This window comes from Neltuma alba, unplaced genomic scaffold (assembly GCF_004799145.2).
Source record: "Neltuma alba isolate B1F8T4 unplaced genomic scaffold, ASM479914v2 tig00004837_pilon, whole genome shotgun sequence".
NCBI lineage: Eukaryota > Viridiplantae > Streptophyta > Magnoliopsida > Fabales > Fabaceae > Neltuma > Neltuma alba.
The window spans coordinates 93-16,295 of record NW_021633876.1 but is presented as its reverse complement, the minus strand read 5'-3'; the positions used below and the strand labels follow the sequence as shown (position 1 = coordinate 16,295).

At 34.4% G+C, this 16,203-nt stretch overlaps 2 protein-coding genes across 4 annotated transcripts; both read left to right on the top strand.

The window, feature by feature from the left end:
• The first annotated feature begins 3,067 nt into the window (after nt 1–3,067).
• On the top strand, nt 3,068–7,876 carry LOC114745830 (calcineurin B-like protein 4). Its single transcript, XM_028933990.1, has 9 exons — nt 3,068–3,264; nt 5,176–5,282; nt 5,741–5,823; nt 5,930–5,989; nt 6,237–6,345; nt 6,516–6,568; nt 6,674–6,754; nt 6,901–7,013; nt 7,100–7,876. Exons 2-9 carry the CDS (start codon nt 5,207–5,209, stop codon nt 7,161–7,163), a joined length of 639 nt encoding a protein of 212 aa, XP_028789823.1. The 5' UTR covers nt 3,068–3,264; nt 5,176–5,206; the 3' UTR covers nt 7,164–7,876.
• A 2,080-nt stretch (nt 7,877–9,956) lies between these two features.
• On the top strand, nt 9,957–15,815 carry LOC114745834 (dipeptidyl aminopeptidase 4). Of its 3 annotated transcripts, none has more exons than XM_028934001.1 (7): nt 9,957–10,181; nt 10,957–11,002; nt 11,067–11,538; nt 12,594–12,788; nt 13,397–13,426; nt 13,625–14,734; nt 15,148–15,815. In XM_028934001.1, exons 3-7 carry the CDS (start codon nt 11,095–11,097, stop codon nt 15,697–15,699), a joined length of 2,331 nt encoding a protein of 776 aa, XP_028789834.1. In that variant the 5' UTR covers nt 9,957–10,181; nt 10,957–11,002; nt 11,067–11,094; the 3' UTR covers nt 15,700–15,815. The 3 variants fall into 3 exon arrangements, with proteins under 3 accessions (XP_028789834.1, XP_028789832.1, XP_028789831.1); XM_028933999.1 differs by having other exon boundaries at nt 11,051–11,538; XM_028933998.1 differs by lacking the exon at nt 10,957–11,002 and having other exon boundaries at nt 11,037–11,538.
• Nucleotides 15,816–16,203: the final 388 nt, after the last annotated feature.

The following is a 16,203-nucleotide window of genomic DNA, read 5'->3' as shown; positions in this document are numbered from 1 at the left end:
AGATGTCCCCTTAAAACCACACTTCCGACAGACAGCAGCAACGCACCGTAATTTCTCTTAAAAAAGTTGTAGTATTAGTAATGAGATACTTTCTATACGTAATATTATCTCTGATTTTTAATATAAAAATTTATTTAATTTTTATTTTAGTTATAATTATAAAATTTTAATATATTTTATCTCTCTTATTTATTTTTTTTTTCATAGTAATCTTTATAATAATAGTAATTCTAGTTAATATATTTAATTAGTAAAAATATTTTAGAAAAAATAATACTCCTCCGGTCCTAATTATAAGACTCAATTGACTTATTTGAGGAGATTAAGGAAGTAAGTTAAGTTGGTTATTTATAATAAATAAGTGTTGTCATTCCTAAAATATATTTGCTAATTAAGTATATTGGCTAAAACTATCATTATTAGAAGGATTATCTTGGAAAAAAAATACATAAATATAAGAGACAAAATGGATTGGAGTCTTATAATTAGGACCAAATAAAAAGTCAAATAGGATCTTATAACTAACTTAGCTAGCTGTTATATTAAAGATCCGAGATAATATTAAAAATTAAATTCCTAAATAGATACTTAAAAAATCTAACCAAGTGAAAAAAAAATCCAATTAAGCGTCAAATATGTCGGGTTTCACGAGAGTGCTTTTTATCCACAGCATCTGCGCGCTGTTCTTGGTCCCATTCATCATTCTAGCTGTCATTGTGATTTTGCGCTGCACATCATAAACACGTGGGAAATATTTTATTTTTTCAGGAACCATGAATTTGGAACCAAAATTTCTTTTTTTTTTTTAGAATTTTAAATTAATTAGATGAAAATCAATTCAGGGATGACGCTCAGACTTTGAAAAAAAAAAAAAAGTATGATGACCCAACTGTTAATCAGATGAAAAACAAGAGCAATAATGTCCTTAGTTACATTTCGTAATTAAAGATTCGACACTTTTATCATTATAAAGTGAGCAAGATTCTTCTCAATTTGCATTGGCGAACCTAATTTTCACACTGTCATTATCTTTCTTTCTCTCTTTTCTTTTTTTTAAGATTACGACAAAACTTATCGGTGCATCTCTGTGTTTTTCCCCCGCTTTAAAGCAAGTTTTGATAACCACTTATTTTCATAGTAGCTTTTAATAGCTGAAATCTAAGTTGACGAAAATGATTGTTTCCTGAATTCGTTTGTCTCAAAATTAGAGTTCTTCCATAAAAAAATTCATAACCCTAGTTAATATTAAAATCAATTTTCTTTAAAAAAATTAAAAGGATAGACACACATAGATTAATATTATAAATTATAAATGAGAATAAACCCGTGATCACCCACTTAAACAAATTTTTCATAACATTAAACTTGAGTCTACAAAGACGATAGCTCTAAAAGCAAAATTTGATTAATGATTTTTAAGGTTGTCTGATCTTCATATTCAATTCATTAAAATTTTTATTTTAAAAAAAAGAATAAGCAGAGCAAGAAAACAACATCAGCAATACAGCTGCCCTCCAATTAAAAGGTGCTTACCAGGTACCAGTGACCATTATGAAGGGAAAAAAGAGAAGTGTTGGGTTTTGTTTGGTGGAAGAAAAGCTGAGACTTGATACAAAGTGAAGTGAAGTTGACGGATTTGGTGGTTGGTTTGAGGGAAATCAGAAAAGGGAGAAGGAAAGAAACGAAAAGAAAAGAAAAGAAGGGAAACAGGAAATAAAAGGTGACAAATAACAAGACACAGATTTTCTTGGTCTGCTGCTCTCAAAGCAGGGACGCATATGCATCGACTTTCCATTCCCATCGCTTCGGTGTCACAGCTGAATCCGGAAACCCGTTTCTACCTTCAATCCCAAGCTGGAAGGCGTTTGGTTTCTGATAAAAACACTTTTCTTAAAAAAATTCTTTCATGCTGGTCGTGAACTCTTTTTATATATTTATCCATATACTCTAAAATTACTTATAACATTATACTACATCTGATTTTTAATATAAGACCTTATTTAATTTTTATTTTAGTCTTAAATATAAGACCCCAATCCACTTTGTTTCTTATATTTATGTATTTTTTTCCAATGTAGCTTTCTAACAATGGTAGTTCTAGCCAATACACTTGATTAGCAACGATATTTTAGAAAAAAATACATATTTATTACAAATAACTAATTTAATTTTTTTTAAGCTCTTCAAATTAGTTAATTAGCTTTTATAATTAAAACTAGAGGTAGTAGTTTAATTTTTATCCAAGATGTTAGAAGCAATTTGCAGTAGCTTTTGGATAAGCTACACACTGAGTTGGCGATGAATTCATCTTGTAAAACCAATGCAATATTGGTTTTTTAATAGGCTTTCCAACTACCCCGAAAAAGGTTAGATCCAACCTAAAGAGCTAACTTTTTGCAACGTAATAAATAAAGGCTCGAATCCTTGTTAAAAGATGTAAGGGCTTTGGTATTTTTAAATTTATATTTTAATAGTTGATCCCTCTAAATAATTACTCCTAATTTTTAACACAACATTTAGTTGAGTATTGATTTAGTTTAAAATATAAAGTATTAATTTATTTTGTTTTTCCATATTTTTTAAACTTATTTAGCTAACTGATATATAATTTTATATTATATAACAATATTTTAGAAAGACTAAGCTGTGTTTATTGTAATTAATTGATTTAATTTCTTTATTTTATCTAAATTAATTAAATAGTTTTCTATTAAGGGTAAGATGGACTACCATTTAAGATTCTCTTAATAAATATAATTTTCTCTGAGTACTTAGTTATCAAATTTTCCTTTAATTTAATCAATTAATTGTTTTGCAGCTAAAAAACACCGCCCCCATTTAATTATAAAAATATATTTCTTTGTTCAGCGCGGAAAATAATAGGGAGACAGAGAGTTGGAGTGGGACCAGACCTAACTTTATTGGATACATCCTGGGACCAGCTGAAACTCATGGAGGGGAAATATCGCTGACATCACCCTCTCTCCTCTTCTCTTCCCTTCCATTATATATTGCGTTAATTTGGGAGGCTGGAGGCGAACGCTTCTGTCTCCGCTTCTACTTGGGATCTATTTTCCTCATTCTCCCATTTTACAAATCTATCTTTCTCAGTTTTTAATCCAACGTCTCCAAACAACTTTTCTCCTTCTCATTTCTTTCTATAAATTGCAAATATACGTCAAGCTTTGATTTCGCTCTGGTGCTCTCTCATCTTCGACCTTCGTCTCTACAAGTTGAACGGAACCCTCGAAGAGTCACAGACAGGTCAGTCTCTCTCTCCCTCTTCCTCTCTATAATATGTCTGTTCCATTGTGCGCCTGCGCGTAAATTGTGGAATGGATGAATTTTTATCGTAAATGATGTCGTACCGATGTTTATTTATTCGCGTTCCTCCTCCTCCGGTGGAGTGATTCCGCTTGCTTTCCGCGGAAAGGGAAACAAAAGTTGTGTTGTACTGTTATTTCGTGAGTTATTTCTTAAAGAATGGACACGCACAGGAATTAAGGCTTTCTTTTCTTTTTCCTTCTTTCTCCCTTTCTCTCCTTTTAGGTTCTTTTCTAAAAGAGCAGTGAAAATCAGGTTAAAAAAATAATAAAAAACGAGCTGTGAGACTTTAAAGATGTTCAGGCTCCTTTCATCATTTTTATATTATATTGAAAAATAAATATACAAACAAATAAAGAGAAAATTAGGATTAATCACGTCTAATATTGGTTATCATTATTTTAAATTTTCCACGAACTGCAAGTTATATATATTTTAAATTCTTTTACATTTTTGTCCGATCTAAGAAAATTTTTAAGTCATATTTTTTATTCTTGTAATTTCACTGAATTGTAAATTTGATTATTATAAATACTCTTCCAGTCCTAAATACAATACCATTGCACGGAGGAATATATCATATTCTTATTACTATTTTAAATTTAAGTTTTTTGAAAAATGATACTCCTGTCCTAATTATAAGACCCAATTGACTTATTGAGGAGATTAAGGAAGTAAGTTAAGTTGGTTATTTATAATAAATAAGTGTTGTTATTCCTAAAATATCCTTGCTAATTAAGTATATTGGCTAAAACTATCATTATTAGAAGGATTATCTTGGAAAAAATGCATAAATATAAAGAAAATGGATTGGGTCTTATAATTAGGACCAAATAAAAGTCAAATTGGGTCTTATAATAAGGACCGGAGGAGTACCATTGATTTGATCTTAACTGATTAGTATGTTTTGGCCAAAGAAAAGACACTGATTAGTATGTTGTAATGCTAACTAGTAATAGGATAAAATTCAAGGCAATTATTATCACTGAATACAATTCGTAAATGGTTATTTTGGATTGAGGTACTGGGTAGAAATAAATGGTCAAATGAAGCTGGCAAGATGTAGAAAAGTGGTAGGGTGGTAGAGAGAAAAAGGAGAAAATATCAAGAAGCAGAATGAGGTTCCACAAATTCCACACACCTTTTCCTTTCCTTTTTTCTTGCCAATATCCTTCTCTTGTTCCCTGTATCTCCGCGTTTACTTCCAATCCTTTCGGCGAATGCCGCATGTCGATGCGATGGTTTCTTGTAAGCTAACCAGGCTGTTGCCTTAACTAAAAGTCAAAGGCTTGTTGATACAAGCAATACCCATTGAGATAATTCTCCGTCGTTTTTTTGAACTCTTCTGTGCTATATGTCAGTTGTTTGTGACTATGTTGTTTGCCTACATATAGATGCAATTGGTGGTGATTTCTTGATCCATGGTTGAATTGATCCCTTTAGAACCAAAAATAGCAATATTTTAAATGAGTTATTTGTGCTGATGTTTGTAATTAGATAGGATGTGCTCATGTTTAAATAATGCTTGTAATTATCTGCGGGAGACAAACTGATATGCAGTTTCCATAGTTCCGTGAGTTGTTTTCATGGAGCAGTAGTTAAGACTGTTATTAAAATCAACAACATTATGTAATCCGTTTCTGTGACCTTACTCTAGCATTTTTCGTCACGGTAATAATCATGGGAGATCTGGCTTATAATTTACTTGTGATTTGGTCGTATGTAACCTCTTATCACGGCATGGTTGTAAGCAGGATAGCTTGAAAGTTGAAACTTTCATTATTCTTTTATCTTCTCCGTAGCCTGGTCTTCTTCTTGTGGTTTGGTCTAAATGAACCGGTTGCTTTTCAGGAAATTGGGAAGTTAATTTTTGATCTGTTTGATGGGTTGCCGTAGTTCGAAGGTAGCTAAATCACCTAGTTATGAGGATCCCATCATTCTTGCTGCTGAGACACCTTGTAAGTATCCTTCATCAAACTGGATTATTGCTGTTTGAATTTTCTTTGCTTTTTGATTGGTGGTATAAGGATCTTGTGATCATGATTTTATGAGTCCATTACACAAAATGCCAATATTTTATTGCAGTGCATCCCTAAATTCATTTTGATAAATGGATAGTTTAAAACTTCTGTTTAACTTGAATTTGTTTTGCATGGTCCTTTCAGTTACAATTCATGCACTGATAGCTGACTTCTAACAATTGATAAGTCATAAGTTAATGGTTTCAAAGTAAGATAGCACTGGTGCTTCTGTTTCCTTTACTTTGATATACTGTATCATGTTCACTCATTTGTCCTATAATGCGACTGGTATTAATATTTTGGGGGTTTCCCTGCAACTCATCATTTAATAACTCAATGCTCTTATGGGTAAGCTTTATTAAAAGAGTGCTGCATCTATCTTTCCTTATTCACAGTTTCTGTAAGTGAAGTAGAGGCCTTACATCAGCTCTTTCAGAAATTAAGCAACTCAATTATTCAAGATGGACTCATTCACAAGGTTAGTTGAGTGCTCGTAAGTTTTCATCCTGCTTTCAGTAAGATGACGTGAACTTGATTTTTAATATCTGTTAGATAGCTACCTTACAAATCATTTTTTCATCCAGGAAGAATTTCAGCTTGCACTTTTCAAGAATAGAAACAGAAGGAATCTGTTTGCTGACAGGGTGAGTCAATCTGACCCTTGCTCTATAGTTCATGAATCATTTGACCTTAATGACGTTCTTGAGGACTTTAAAATTTAGTTTGTTATCTGAAGTGGTTTAGAAATGTTTACTTTTATGAAGTGTTTATAAGCTAATATCCACTAGACACTGAATTCATAATAACCTAGCTAGTAGCTTATCTAGATTGGCACTTGTACTGTCTATTCTAATGGTCTAACCCACACCTATGCTTGTGACTTCTTGATAGATTTTCGATTTATTTGATCTCAAGCGCAATGGGGTTATTGAGTTTGGGGAATTTGTGCGATCACTAGGTGTTTTTCACCCAAATGCACCAATAGAAGACAAAATCAAATGTAAGAATTATTTTCCTATAATAGATTTCATGCATGCTTTTGCTTTTTCCTCTATTAGTCTATTTGCAAGAATTTTATGCTTTTATATTTCTTATTTGATTCCATGAGTGGTTTTTAGTTATCTGCCAATTTACTTTATCGTCTATTAAACTGGGGTAACTATTTTGCAGTTGCTTTTAGGTTGTATGATCTGAGGCAGACAGGGTATATTGAACGAGAGGAGGTATGAAGGTTTGGCTGTGCCAATCTTGTGCGCATATGCTCATTATAAATTGGAGATTTGGATCTATCTTTTACTTTCTCTGCTTATGGTAATGTTTATCTGCAGCTGAAAGAGATGATATCAGCAATACTGCATGAATCTGAGCTCATACTTTCTGATGACGTCATCGAAACCATAGTGGATAAGGTGCATACTCGTATCCTTGTGTGTGTCTATGTCTATATATCTATGCATCTATATATCTGTCTATATATTAAATACATACGCACATACTGTTACCTTCGGGTCTCCTTTAAACCAGATTTAATAAATTTTTGTTGCATTTTCTGCAGACATTTAACGATGCTGATACAAAAGGTGATGGAAAGATTGATCAAGACGAATGGAAAGAATTTGCGTTCAAATATCCATCTTTATTGAAGAACATGACCCTACCATATCTAAAGTGGGTATCATTTCTTCGTCATTGTATCCATTTTTCGCATGGACGACATAGTGCGTTATATTAATGCATGTCTTCTCATTTTGCAGGGACATAACCTTGGCATTTCCCAGCTTTATTGAAAAATCAGATGTGGATGACTTAGAAACGTGAGATTTACAGGTTTTACTGGGGTTGCTTTTGTCTCCAGGAATGGTTAGTGCTGATTATAAGGCGAGACCTTTCCTGGGTGGTGATGAGTTTTACCTGTGAAACTTGCAATCTCATGAAGCTATCTGATATATCTATCAAGTAAGCCTTGCTTCAGCATGTCACTGAATCTATCTCGCCGTCTAATAAATGGTGTGGTGCAATGGTTTTGTTCTTCTAATGCAAGGCTGTCGTACGCTATCCTGCATCCGGGAGAGCAGAAGACGACCAAGGTTGATCAACCTTCTTGCTTTTAATGGTTTGCAGTATCGGATTCGTACGAGGGCGGTTTGACTCGTACACTGAACAATGTTACGTCCTAAGATTCCAGAGCTATCACGAAACCGTCTTCAGTACTGGAAACATTGATGATTATGATCAATTTCCCCTGCTGTTCGTATTTTACTATGCATCTAAACTACATAGCATTTTTTTCAAGTAGATATTTTTCTGTGGCAACACGTGGCATGATGCAGCATGCGGGGAAGATGGGAGTTCTTTGCAGAGACCTTTTTTGACCAACATTCATGGCAGTTTTTTAGCCTCTTGAGAAGATGTAATGCCACCTTAGGACAATTATTATATTCTTATATGTATATAGATGATGCATAGAGGATCGAGCTTTGAGTGTTAATAAACATGAACTTTTCAGTTAATGTCATGTGATTTTTCTTTAATGTCCCGTTTGTAAAGGCCTTCAGCCTTTTCTCGTATGATAAAATAATACTACCTCTGGTCCTTAATATGAGATTCTGTTTGGTTTTTATTTTGGTTTTAAATATAAGACTCCAATTTACTTTGTCTCTCATATTTATACATTTTTTTCCAAAATAGCCTTTCTAACAATGATAGTTCTGGACAATACACTTGATTAGCAAAGATATTTTAGGAAAGACAGTACCTATTTAGGACAAATAACTAACTCAATTTACTTCCTTAATCCCTTTAAATTAGTCAACTGGCTCTTATAATTAGGATCAGAAATAGTAACTCATCGGAAATATGTAACCATCACTTTATCAAATTATCGTATTGATATTGGCTCATCTCAAGGGGCAAGGTGGGGTACGGCCTAATGCAGGTTAGTGATCAGGAGCGTAAATTGATCCATGATTTGTTTTATGGGCCAAACTATACATGTTTGATTTTTAGTCGCATATTTTTTTTTAAAAAAAAAAACTGGATGCATGAGTTGGATCTATGAGGGTTCTATTATTTGAAGAGAATTTCATATTTAATTTGCGATAGTATCTCAAATAAACTTGCATATAATAAAAAAGACGTCTGTACTTGGGAGGATAAAAAACCCTTAAGGTTTAATGTTATGCTTTTTACTAATGATTTTAAGTCGATTTTTTCTGGTAAGGTAAGTGAATTTTTTTAACAAGTACATATGCCTTTTTCTTGAAAATAATTTTATTCGCAGTACTGTTAAACACTGAAAGTGGACATGTCTTCTATTCTCCTAACGACAATTCGAACTGTCACCACATTGTAGTAGATTAGTAAAGATTAATGAGCCGGGACTCACGACGGTTGGGTACCTGGAAATACGGTTTTTTTTTTTTTTTCTTTTTGTGAGCCCCCGTAAAATTAAATCCATAATTTTGGCTGTTTGCTGTACCCCATCTTAATATGACTAAAATAGACTGAGCACCTGAACTTGGCAAATATATCATATTGATATGATTCAAGTAAATTAATTAATTTTCCTTAATTATTTCTATTAACGTGTGGGTCCATCTCACAGACCGTTTTGTTCACCAAGATTGGACGTGTATTGATGCTGATGATTTATAAGCAAAATTGAATTTGTCATTCTTCATTTATGTCACAAAAAGGTACTTGTACATGAATGCGTTTCTCCATATTAGGTAAGTACTTCATTTTACAAAAAATAAATTTAAGAAACCAGCCTTAAAAATCCACGGCTCTTATTAATAATGAGTATAATTATTAAAAACCAGTAGTTAGGTGTCGTTGTCCTTGAATGATGCAGGTGAAGACAACGTATTTAGCTCACTATTTAATATTTACAAACAATTTTTTCGGCACCGAATAAACATCAATATATTAGCGGAAAAATGTGTATCGCAATCTTTTTTTTTTTTGGGAACATCCAACGCCCTCATCTCATTTTTAGTGTGCTGGTAAAAAAAAAAAAAGAAGCTTATTTTTAGTGTATGCAGTGGTTGATACATTAAAAAAAAAAAAGATTAGTATACCGATCCATCATACTACCTCCGGTCCTTAATATAAAATCTCGTTTGACTTTTAATTTGGTTCTAATTATAAGACTCCAATCCACTTTGTCTCTCATATTTATACATTTTTTTCTAGATAGTCCTTCTAATAATAGTAGTTCTAGCCAACACACTTGATTAGTAATGATATTTTAAGAAAGACAATATCTATTTATTATAAATAACTAATTTAATTTATTTTATTAATTTTCTCAAATTAACTAATTAGCTCTTATAACTAAGACCAGAGGTAGTATAACATAAAATAGCCGGGTGATGGTAAACTTTTGCCCTATATTAATGTTACTTCATTAAAAGAAACAGCATTATAACTTAAATTAGACCGTGACCACTCCATTCAACTTCTGTTACTTCACGGAAGCTTTTAGCGCGTATATGATATGAGCGTGACAACAGAGAAGCTTGATCAATTTTATTATTTCATTTTTTAAAAAATTTATTTTCTATAACTGAATAAAATCCAAAACATTTATTCATCTTACTACACAAATACAACAAAATCCAGGTTGGGTCCTTTCTTATTTTGTCCTCTTTTACCTATCTATCGGAGTGAAGTGCTTGGTGCTCTCTCGAGCTTTTCAGTTTCAGAAATCTCAATTTCTGTATAAATTTTGATTTGCTCCCACAAAACCTATTCGCTTCAACTAGCAGTAAGAATAGTAATCAGATTGACGTTTCTTCGTTTTTTCATGGCAAAACGTTTCTATCTTCTGCCCAGGTTAGATTCTATTCACCATACTTGATGAAGAAACCGGGTTAGCTTTTAGTAAACTCTAATTAATGTTGTTATATTTTTCTTGAATGTTATTTCATTGTATTCCATTGTTTGCGATTGGATCCAATTGGACACAGAATTTTGAGAGTTGTGTTAGAGCTCATGTGTGGAATTTCTGCGAAGGTAGCGATTATTGATAAGGCTCTCTGTTGTCATTTTGAAATGGTTCTGCTCATGCTTGTATTTGATTATTGCTTCCAAACAATTCTTCCAAATTATTATCATTATCATTATTTTGTTGAAGGAATTGGTTGAAAATTGTTGGAGTAGCAGATTATGAGATGAGCACTTATGGATTGTTAAATTTAAATCTTTTGGCGTTCTTATGAAGAGAACCCGATTGTTTGACGAAATCCAGCCTTTCGTTTGAATTTTATTTGCTGCATTAAATTAATATTAACTTGAAGCTCAAACTTCTTCTGTTAATGCGATTCCGTCTCTTTCAAATGCAACATTTGCCGTTCTTTTTGCCTTTTCTTTTCTAGAATGAGGTGTAAAGTTGGGGCATAATTAAAATTATATAGTATTTGGATTCAGAACGCAGATACAATTTATAATAAGCTTATGCCTCTTCATGTGAACTGATGGGAAGAAAATTTGAAAATCTCATAATCTTGCAATTAAATATTGTATTATGTCATGCTCAATCGTAGAGGAATTCATCTCCGTAATTGAGCGCTGAAAAATGCTTTCATTTTATTTGTCATAATTTGTGCAGTCAAACCTGGGTGGCAATGTTGCTCACTAGCCTGCTTGTCTTAGGGGTAAAAATTATAGTTGAATTATTTCTTTTTACAGGAATGCTGTCATAGTCATGCTCCGTTGTAGTTGAATCTTACACCTGTTGGTGTTTGTAATGCAATCAACTGATGAGAAAAAGAAGAGGAAGCTGAAGCATTCCAGATTGCCGTCTGCCAAAATGCCTGTGACAGATTCGACTGATGTGCAAAATTTTGATGACAGCGTCTTTTTGCCCATTGAAGAGATAGTGCAATACCCATTGCCTGGCTGTGTGGTTCCATCTTCAATAAGTTTCAGTCCTGATGATAATTTTATTGCTTATCTGTTTAGTCCTGATCAAACGTTGAATAGGAAGGTTTTTATTGTTGATCTAAAGACATCTGAACAAGATTTGATATTCAGTCCCCCCGATGGGGGGCTTGATGAGAGTAATATATCCTCAGAAGAGAAGTTAAGAAGGGAGAGGTTGAGGGAGCGTGGGTTAGGAGTGACTCGGTATGAATGGGTGAAGACAACAAACCCCAGAAAGAAAGCAATTATGGTCCCGTTGCCTGCGGGGGTTAGTCCTTCCATCCCTCAAATATCTATGATGAAATTTTTCTTATTATTCTCTGCTGCACATTTTGAAACACATTTTTTAAAGGGTAAAACTGCTAATTGGATGTGTTGTCGAGTACAATGCGTGCAAAGACTCTTCTGCATTAGAGGTGAAAGAAAAGTAATTATTTGAAATTTATTGGGCATGGTTTTATTCAGAAAAGCAAAAGCAGTTATAGATATTCTTATTAGATGTTTCACCCTAATAATTCAGTTGGTAGGAACACAATAAAAACACATACTCATCAATGCTCTTTTACACTGGGAATGCCACCATGCTGCTACTGGTGTGCCATCGCATGTTTGAAGTGATGTGTCGCTCCCCTTGTAATACTGTTTGCTTGACACAAGCCATAGGTCAAAAGTCAGGATATTTCATATGAATTCATGAATTAGACCATTGAATGCTCGCTTCTGATGAAGGATACCATATTGCTCTAATATCTGATATAGTTGAAAGCTTAAACGCATCTAATTGCCATTTGTGAGTGGGTGTGAAACCCTTCATATCTGTCTTGAATTAATTTTCTGCCACTTCATCTTTATTAAGACTTGAGCTTCTTGTACTTGATGTTTGAGGCATTGCCAGCTACGGCAAGTTTTACATTATATCATTCATTATCCAGCTGCCTTATGCCACCTCTGACACATTAGAATGTTGTTAGGCCTATATATAACTATATATATACTCCTCTAGTCTTTAATATAAGATCTAATTAACTAATTTGAGTGGATTAAGGAGGTTAGTTAAATTAGTTAATATGATATATTTTTTCTAAAACACCCTAAACTTCTTTCTTAATTCCTTTCCTCCCTCTCCTACTTGATTATTGTTGAGGGAATATCAATAAGATTAATTTGGGAAAAAATTGATAAACATGCGAATCAGGTCTTACATATAGGACTAACATCAACTCTTTAGTTAAGTCTTATTTTAAGAACTGGAGGAGTGTGTATATATTTATATATATCCAAATTCTATCTAACCGCAACTATTTTGATGGGCATTATGATCAGGTTTATATCCACGATATTTTCTATTCAGAAACAAAGCTGAAGCTTCCGAGTGTACCAGATTCACCAATTATTGATCCACATCTATCCCCTGATGGATCAATGCTTGCTTATGTAAGAGATTCTGAGTTGCATGTTTTGGATATGTTTACTAATGAACTTAAGCAGTTGACACATGGTGCCAAGGAAAATAGTTTGGTGAGTTCCAGAAGCTTTTTCAGTACCTTCTCCCCCCCCCCCCCCCAAAAAAAATCACCACGTGTGAGTCCTATGAGGGAATTGATTCCTCAGTGCGCTATCAATCTGAGTAGTCTGAACTAACCTTTCTAGCTAAAACCTAATGATATCCAATCCCTGCTACTTCAAAGCAGATGCATCTTGTATGCTGTAAGCTGTATTCTTTTATTGTGCATTCTACTGGTTAATATTGTTAAGGCTTTCCCCCCCCCCCCCTTCCTTTGGCCTGGATCATGAAAATTTGTCAATGGATTGTTTATTAGCTTGCTATACGCCATATGGAACAATCTCTTTCACGCTTCTGTGGCTGTTTTTTTTTTTTTTCCCCCCCTTAAATTTCTTATTTAGTTTTGAAAATAAAATTAGAATTAGATGAGAATTTTAAAGAGCTTAATTGCTCAAAATCACCCCTTGCCTTTTGGCTTCTACTTATTAGTTTTTGAACCTTTACCAGATTGTATTATTGAATATGAATATTAGTTTCATTTCTAATATATTAAACTTTGCTACTTCCTGACATTTTTTTTTTTTTAAATTTTGGAAACATGACATTCTTTTTTGCGCTGCAGATTCATGGCCTTGCTGAATATATCGCTCAGGTGAGATTTCACTTACAATTGTACCTTCTTTATGTGCATCCGCAAATTATTATTGGGGACATTGTCTCCTAGTAGTCTTTCCACGTTTTGCACTGTCCAATTTAGATTATAACTAGATTCTGAAACTTTTCTTTTTTCCTTTTGTCAATGTAAGCATAATTAACATTTTCCTCATGTTTTATAGCTTTCTGATTGCAGGAGGAGATGGATAGGAAAACTGGATATTGGTGGTCACTAGATAGTAAATATATTGCTTTCACTGAAGTTGATTATTCTGGAATACCACTTTTTAGAATTATGCATCAAGGTAAAAGCTCAGTTGGCTTAGAGGCACAGGAAGACCATCCTTATCCATTTGCTGGAGCTTCAAATGCAGAAGTTCGCCTGGGGGTTGTTTCAGTAGCTGGAGGTTCCGCTACTTGGATGGATCTTCAATGTGGAGGAATGGATCAGCAAAACGATGAGGAAGAATACTTGGCAAGAGTCAATTGGATGCATGGAAACATTCTTACTGCTCAGGTATTGAACAGGTACCACACCAAAATTAAGATCCTAAAATTTGATATTAGAAATGGCCAAAGGAAAACCCTATTAGTGGAAGAAAACAACACATGGATCAATTTACATGACTGTTTCACACCTCTTGAAAAAGGAATTACCAAGTTTTCTGGGGGATTTATCTGGGCTAGTGAGAAAACAGGATTTAGGCATCTTTATCTTCATGATGTAAATGGGACTTGTTTGGGACCGATAACTGAAGGTGAATGGATGGTTGACCAAATTGCTGGAGTGAATGAGGCTACAGGTCTAATATATTTCACTGGGACCTTAGATGGGCCAATGGAATCCAACTTATACTGTTCTAAAGTGTTCGGGGATGGAGGTCAACCACCACAGCCCCCTGTCAGACTTACCCCCAGCAAGGGAAAGCACATTGTGGTCCTTGATCATCGTATGCAAAGGTTTATTGATATCCATGAGTCCCTTGATTGTCCTCCGAGGGTGTTACTCTGTTCATTAAAAGATGGAAGTACGATCAAGCCTTTGTTTGAGCAGCAATTTACAAATCCAAGATTCAAAAAGCTTCAGCTCGAGACGCCAGAGATAGTTGAAATACAGGCTAAAGATGGTACTCCCTTGTTTGGGGTTCTATATAAGCCTGATGTATCACGATTTGGGCCTCCACCTTACAAAACCATGATCAGTGTATATGGTGGTCCGAGTGTACAACTTGTTTGTAATTCTTGGGTTCATACAATTGACATGAGAGCACAATATTTGCGAAATCAAGGCATCTTAGTTTGGAAGGTCAGTACCTGAATTTGCTTTTGGTCTGGCTGTATGGTTGCCTCTAAATGTTTAATGTTTTGTTTCTCGTTTCATATGATCCAAACGCAACAGCATGAAGGAGCCTTGTCCAATATTTAGTTGCACTATATTTTCTTCTAATCCTCGTACCTTTGAGTTATGAAGACAAGGTTAAATTAGGACCGCTGGATTGTTTGCCTCGTATCTGCATGAGAAGCTTGGTGATAACATGATTGAAATACAAAACTGATCTTATAGTAACACATTGAAAATGTTGACAGATCTAAACATCCTGGAACATCTGTTATATGAAGAAATATATTCAATCACACGTTATTCTTGTCTATCCAGTATGAAAAACTTGACTATTGCCTCATCACTTTCTAATTGAGTATTGCTTTTCCTGCTTACAGTTAGATAATAGAGGGACTGCTAGAAGGGGGCTGAAGTTTGAAAGTCATGCAAAACACAATCTTGGTCAAACTGATGCTGATGATCAGGTTACTGGAGCTGAGTGGCTCATCAAACAAGGGCTCGCTAAAGCTGGCAACATCGGTTTATATGGTTGGAGCTATGGTGGATATCTCTCTGCCATGACCCTTGCCCGATATCCTGCTGCATTCAAGTGTGCTGTGGCTGGTGCCCCTGTCACTTCATGGGACGGTTATGACACATTCTACACGGAGAAGTTCATGGGATTGCCATCTGAGAACGAATCTACCTATGAAAGCAGTTCTGTGATGCACCATGTGCACAAGATGAAAGGACGCTTACTGCTTGTGCATGGAATGATTGATGAGAATGTTCATTTTAGGCACACTGCAAGGCTCGTCAATGCCCTTGTGGCTGCTCGAAAACCATATGAGCTATTAATTTTCCCAGATGAGCGTCACATGCCACGACGGCATAGAGATCGACTATACATGGAAGAAAGGATCTGGGACTTCATTCAGAGGAATCTGTAAAATGACTTTTCAGTATTTTGCATTGTTGTTTAATGTTGGCGGGGCAGCATATATTATGTTGATTCTATTCTAGATGTGAAAAAAAAGGTTATGTTTTTTCGAGTTTTTATAGGTAATGGTTGGCCTTATATTTTCTTCTGCCTGATAAGCTACCTCGTTTGTTTCGATAGATTTGTTTCGATAGTTCACAACTAGCAACGCAGACATTTAAACAGTCAAATCATTCTCCAAAACCAAGCAATCCTGAAGAAATTCTCATCTTAGTGACACAAAAAGTATTCCAGACGAAATAATCGAATTCTACTGTTGATGGTTTTGTTCCCTTTCTTAAACCCCAGCATCATAGGTTTATGTATTCCCTCCATTTTTTGAGAGTTTGGAAAGAGATAAGGGTAGGATCTATAACATAGAAAATGCGAAATCCTAAATCAAGATTCAGAGCGTGATTAGTCATGAAATTTGCTGCTCTATTGGCCTCACGGTTTAGCTATAGTTAGCCAGTCC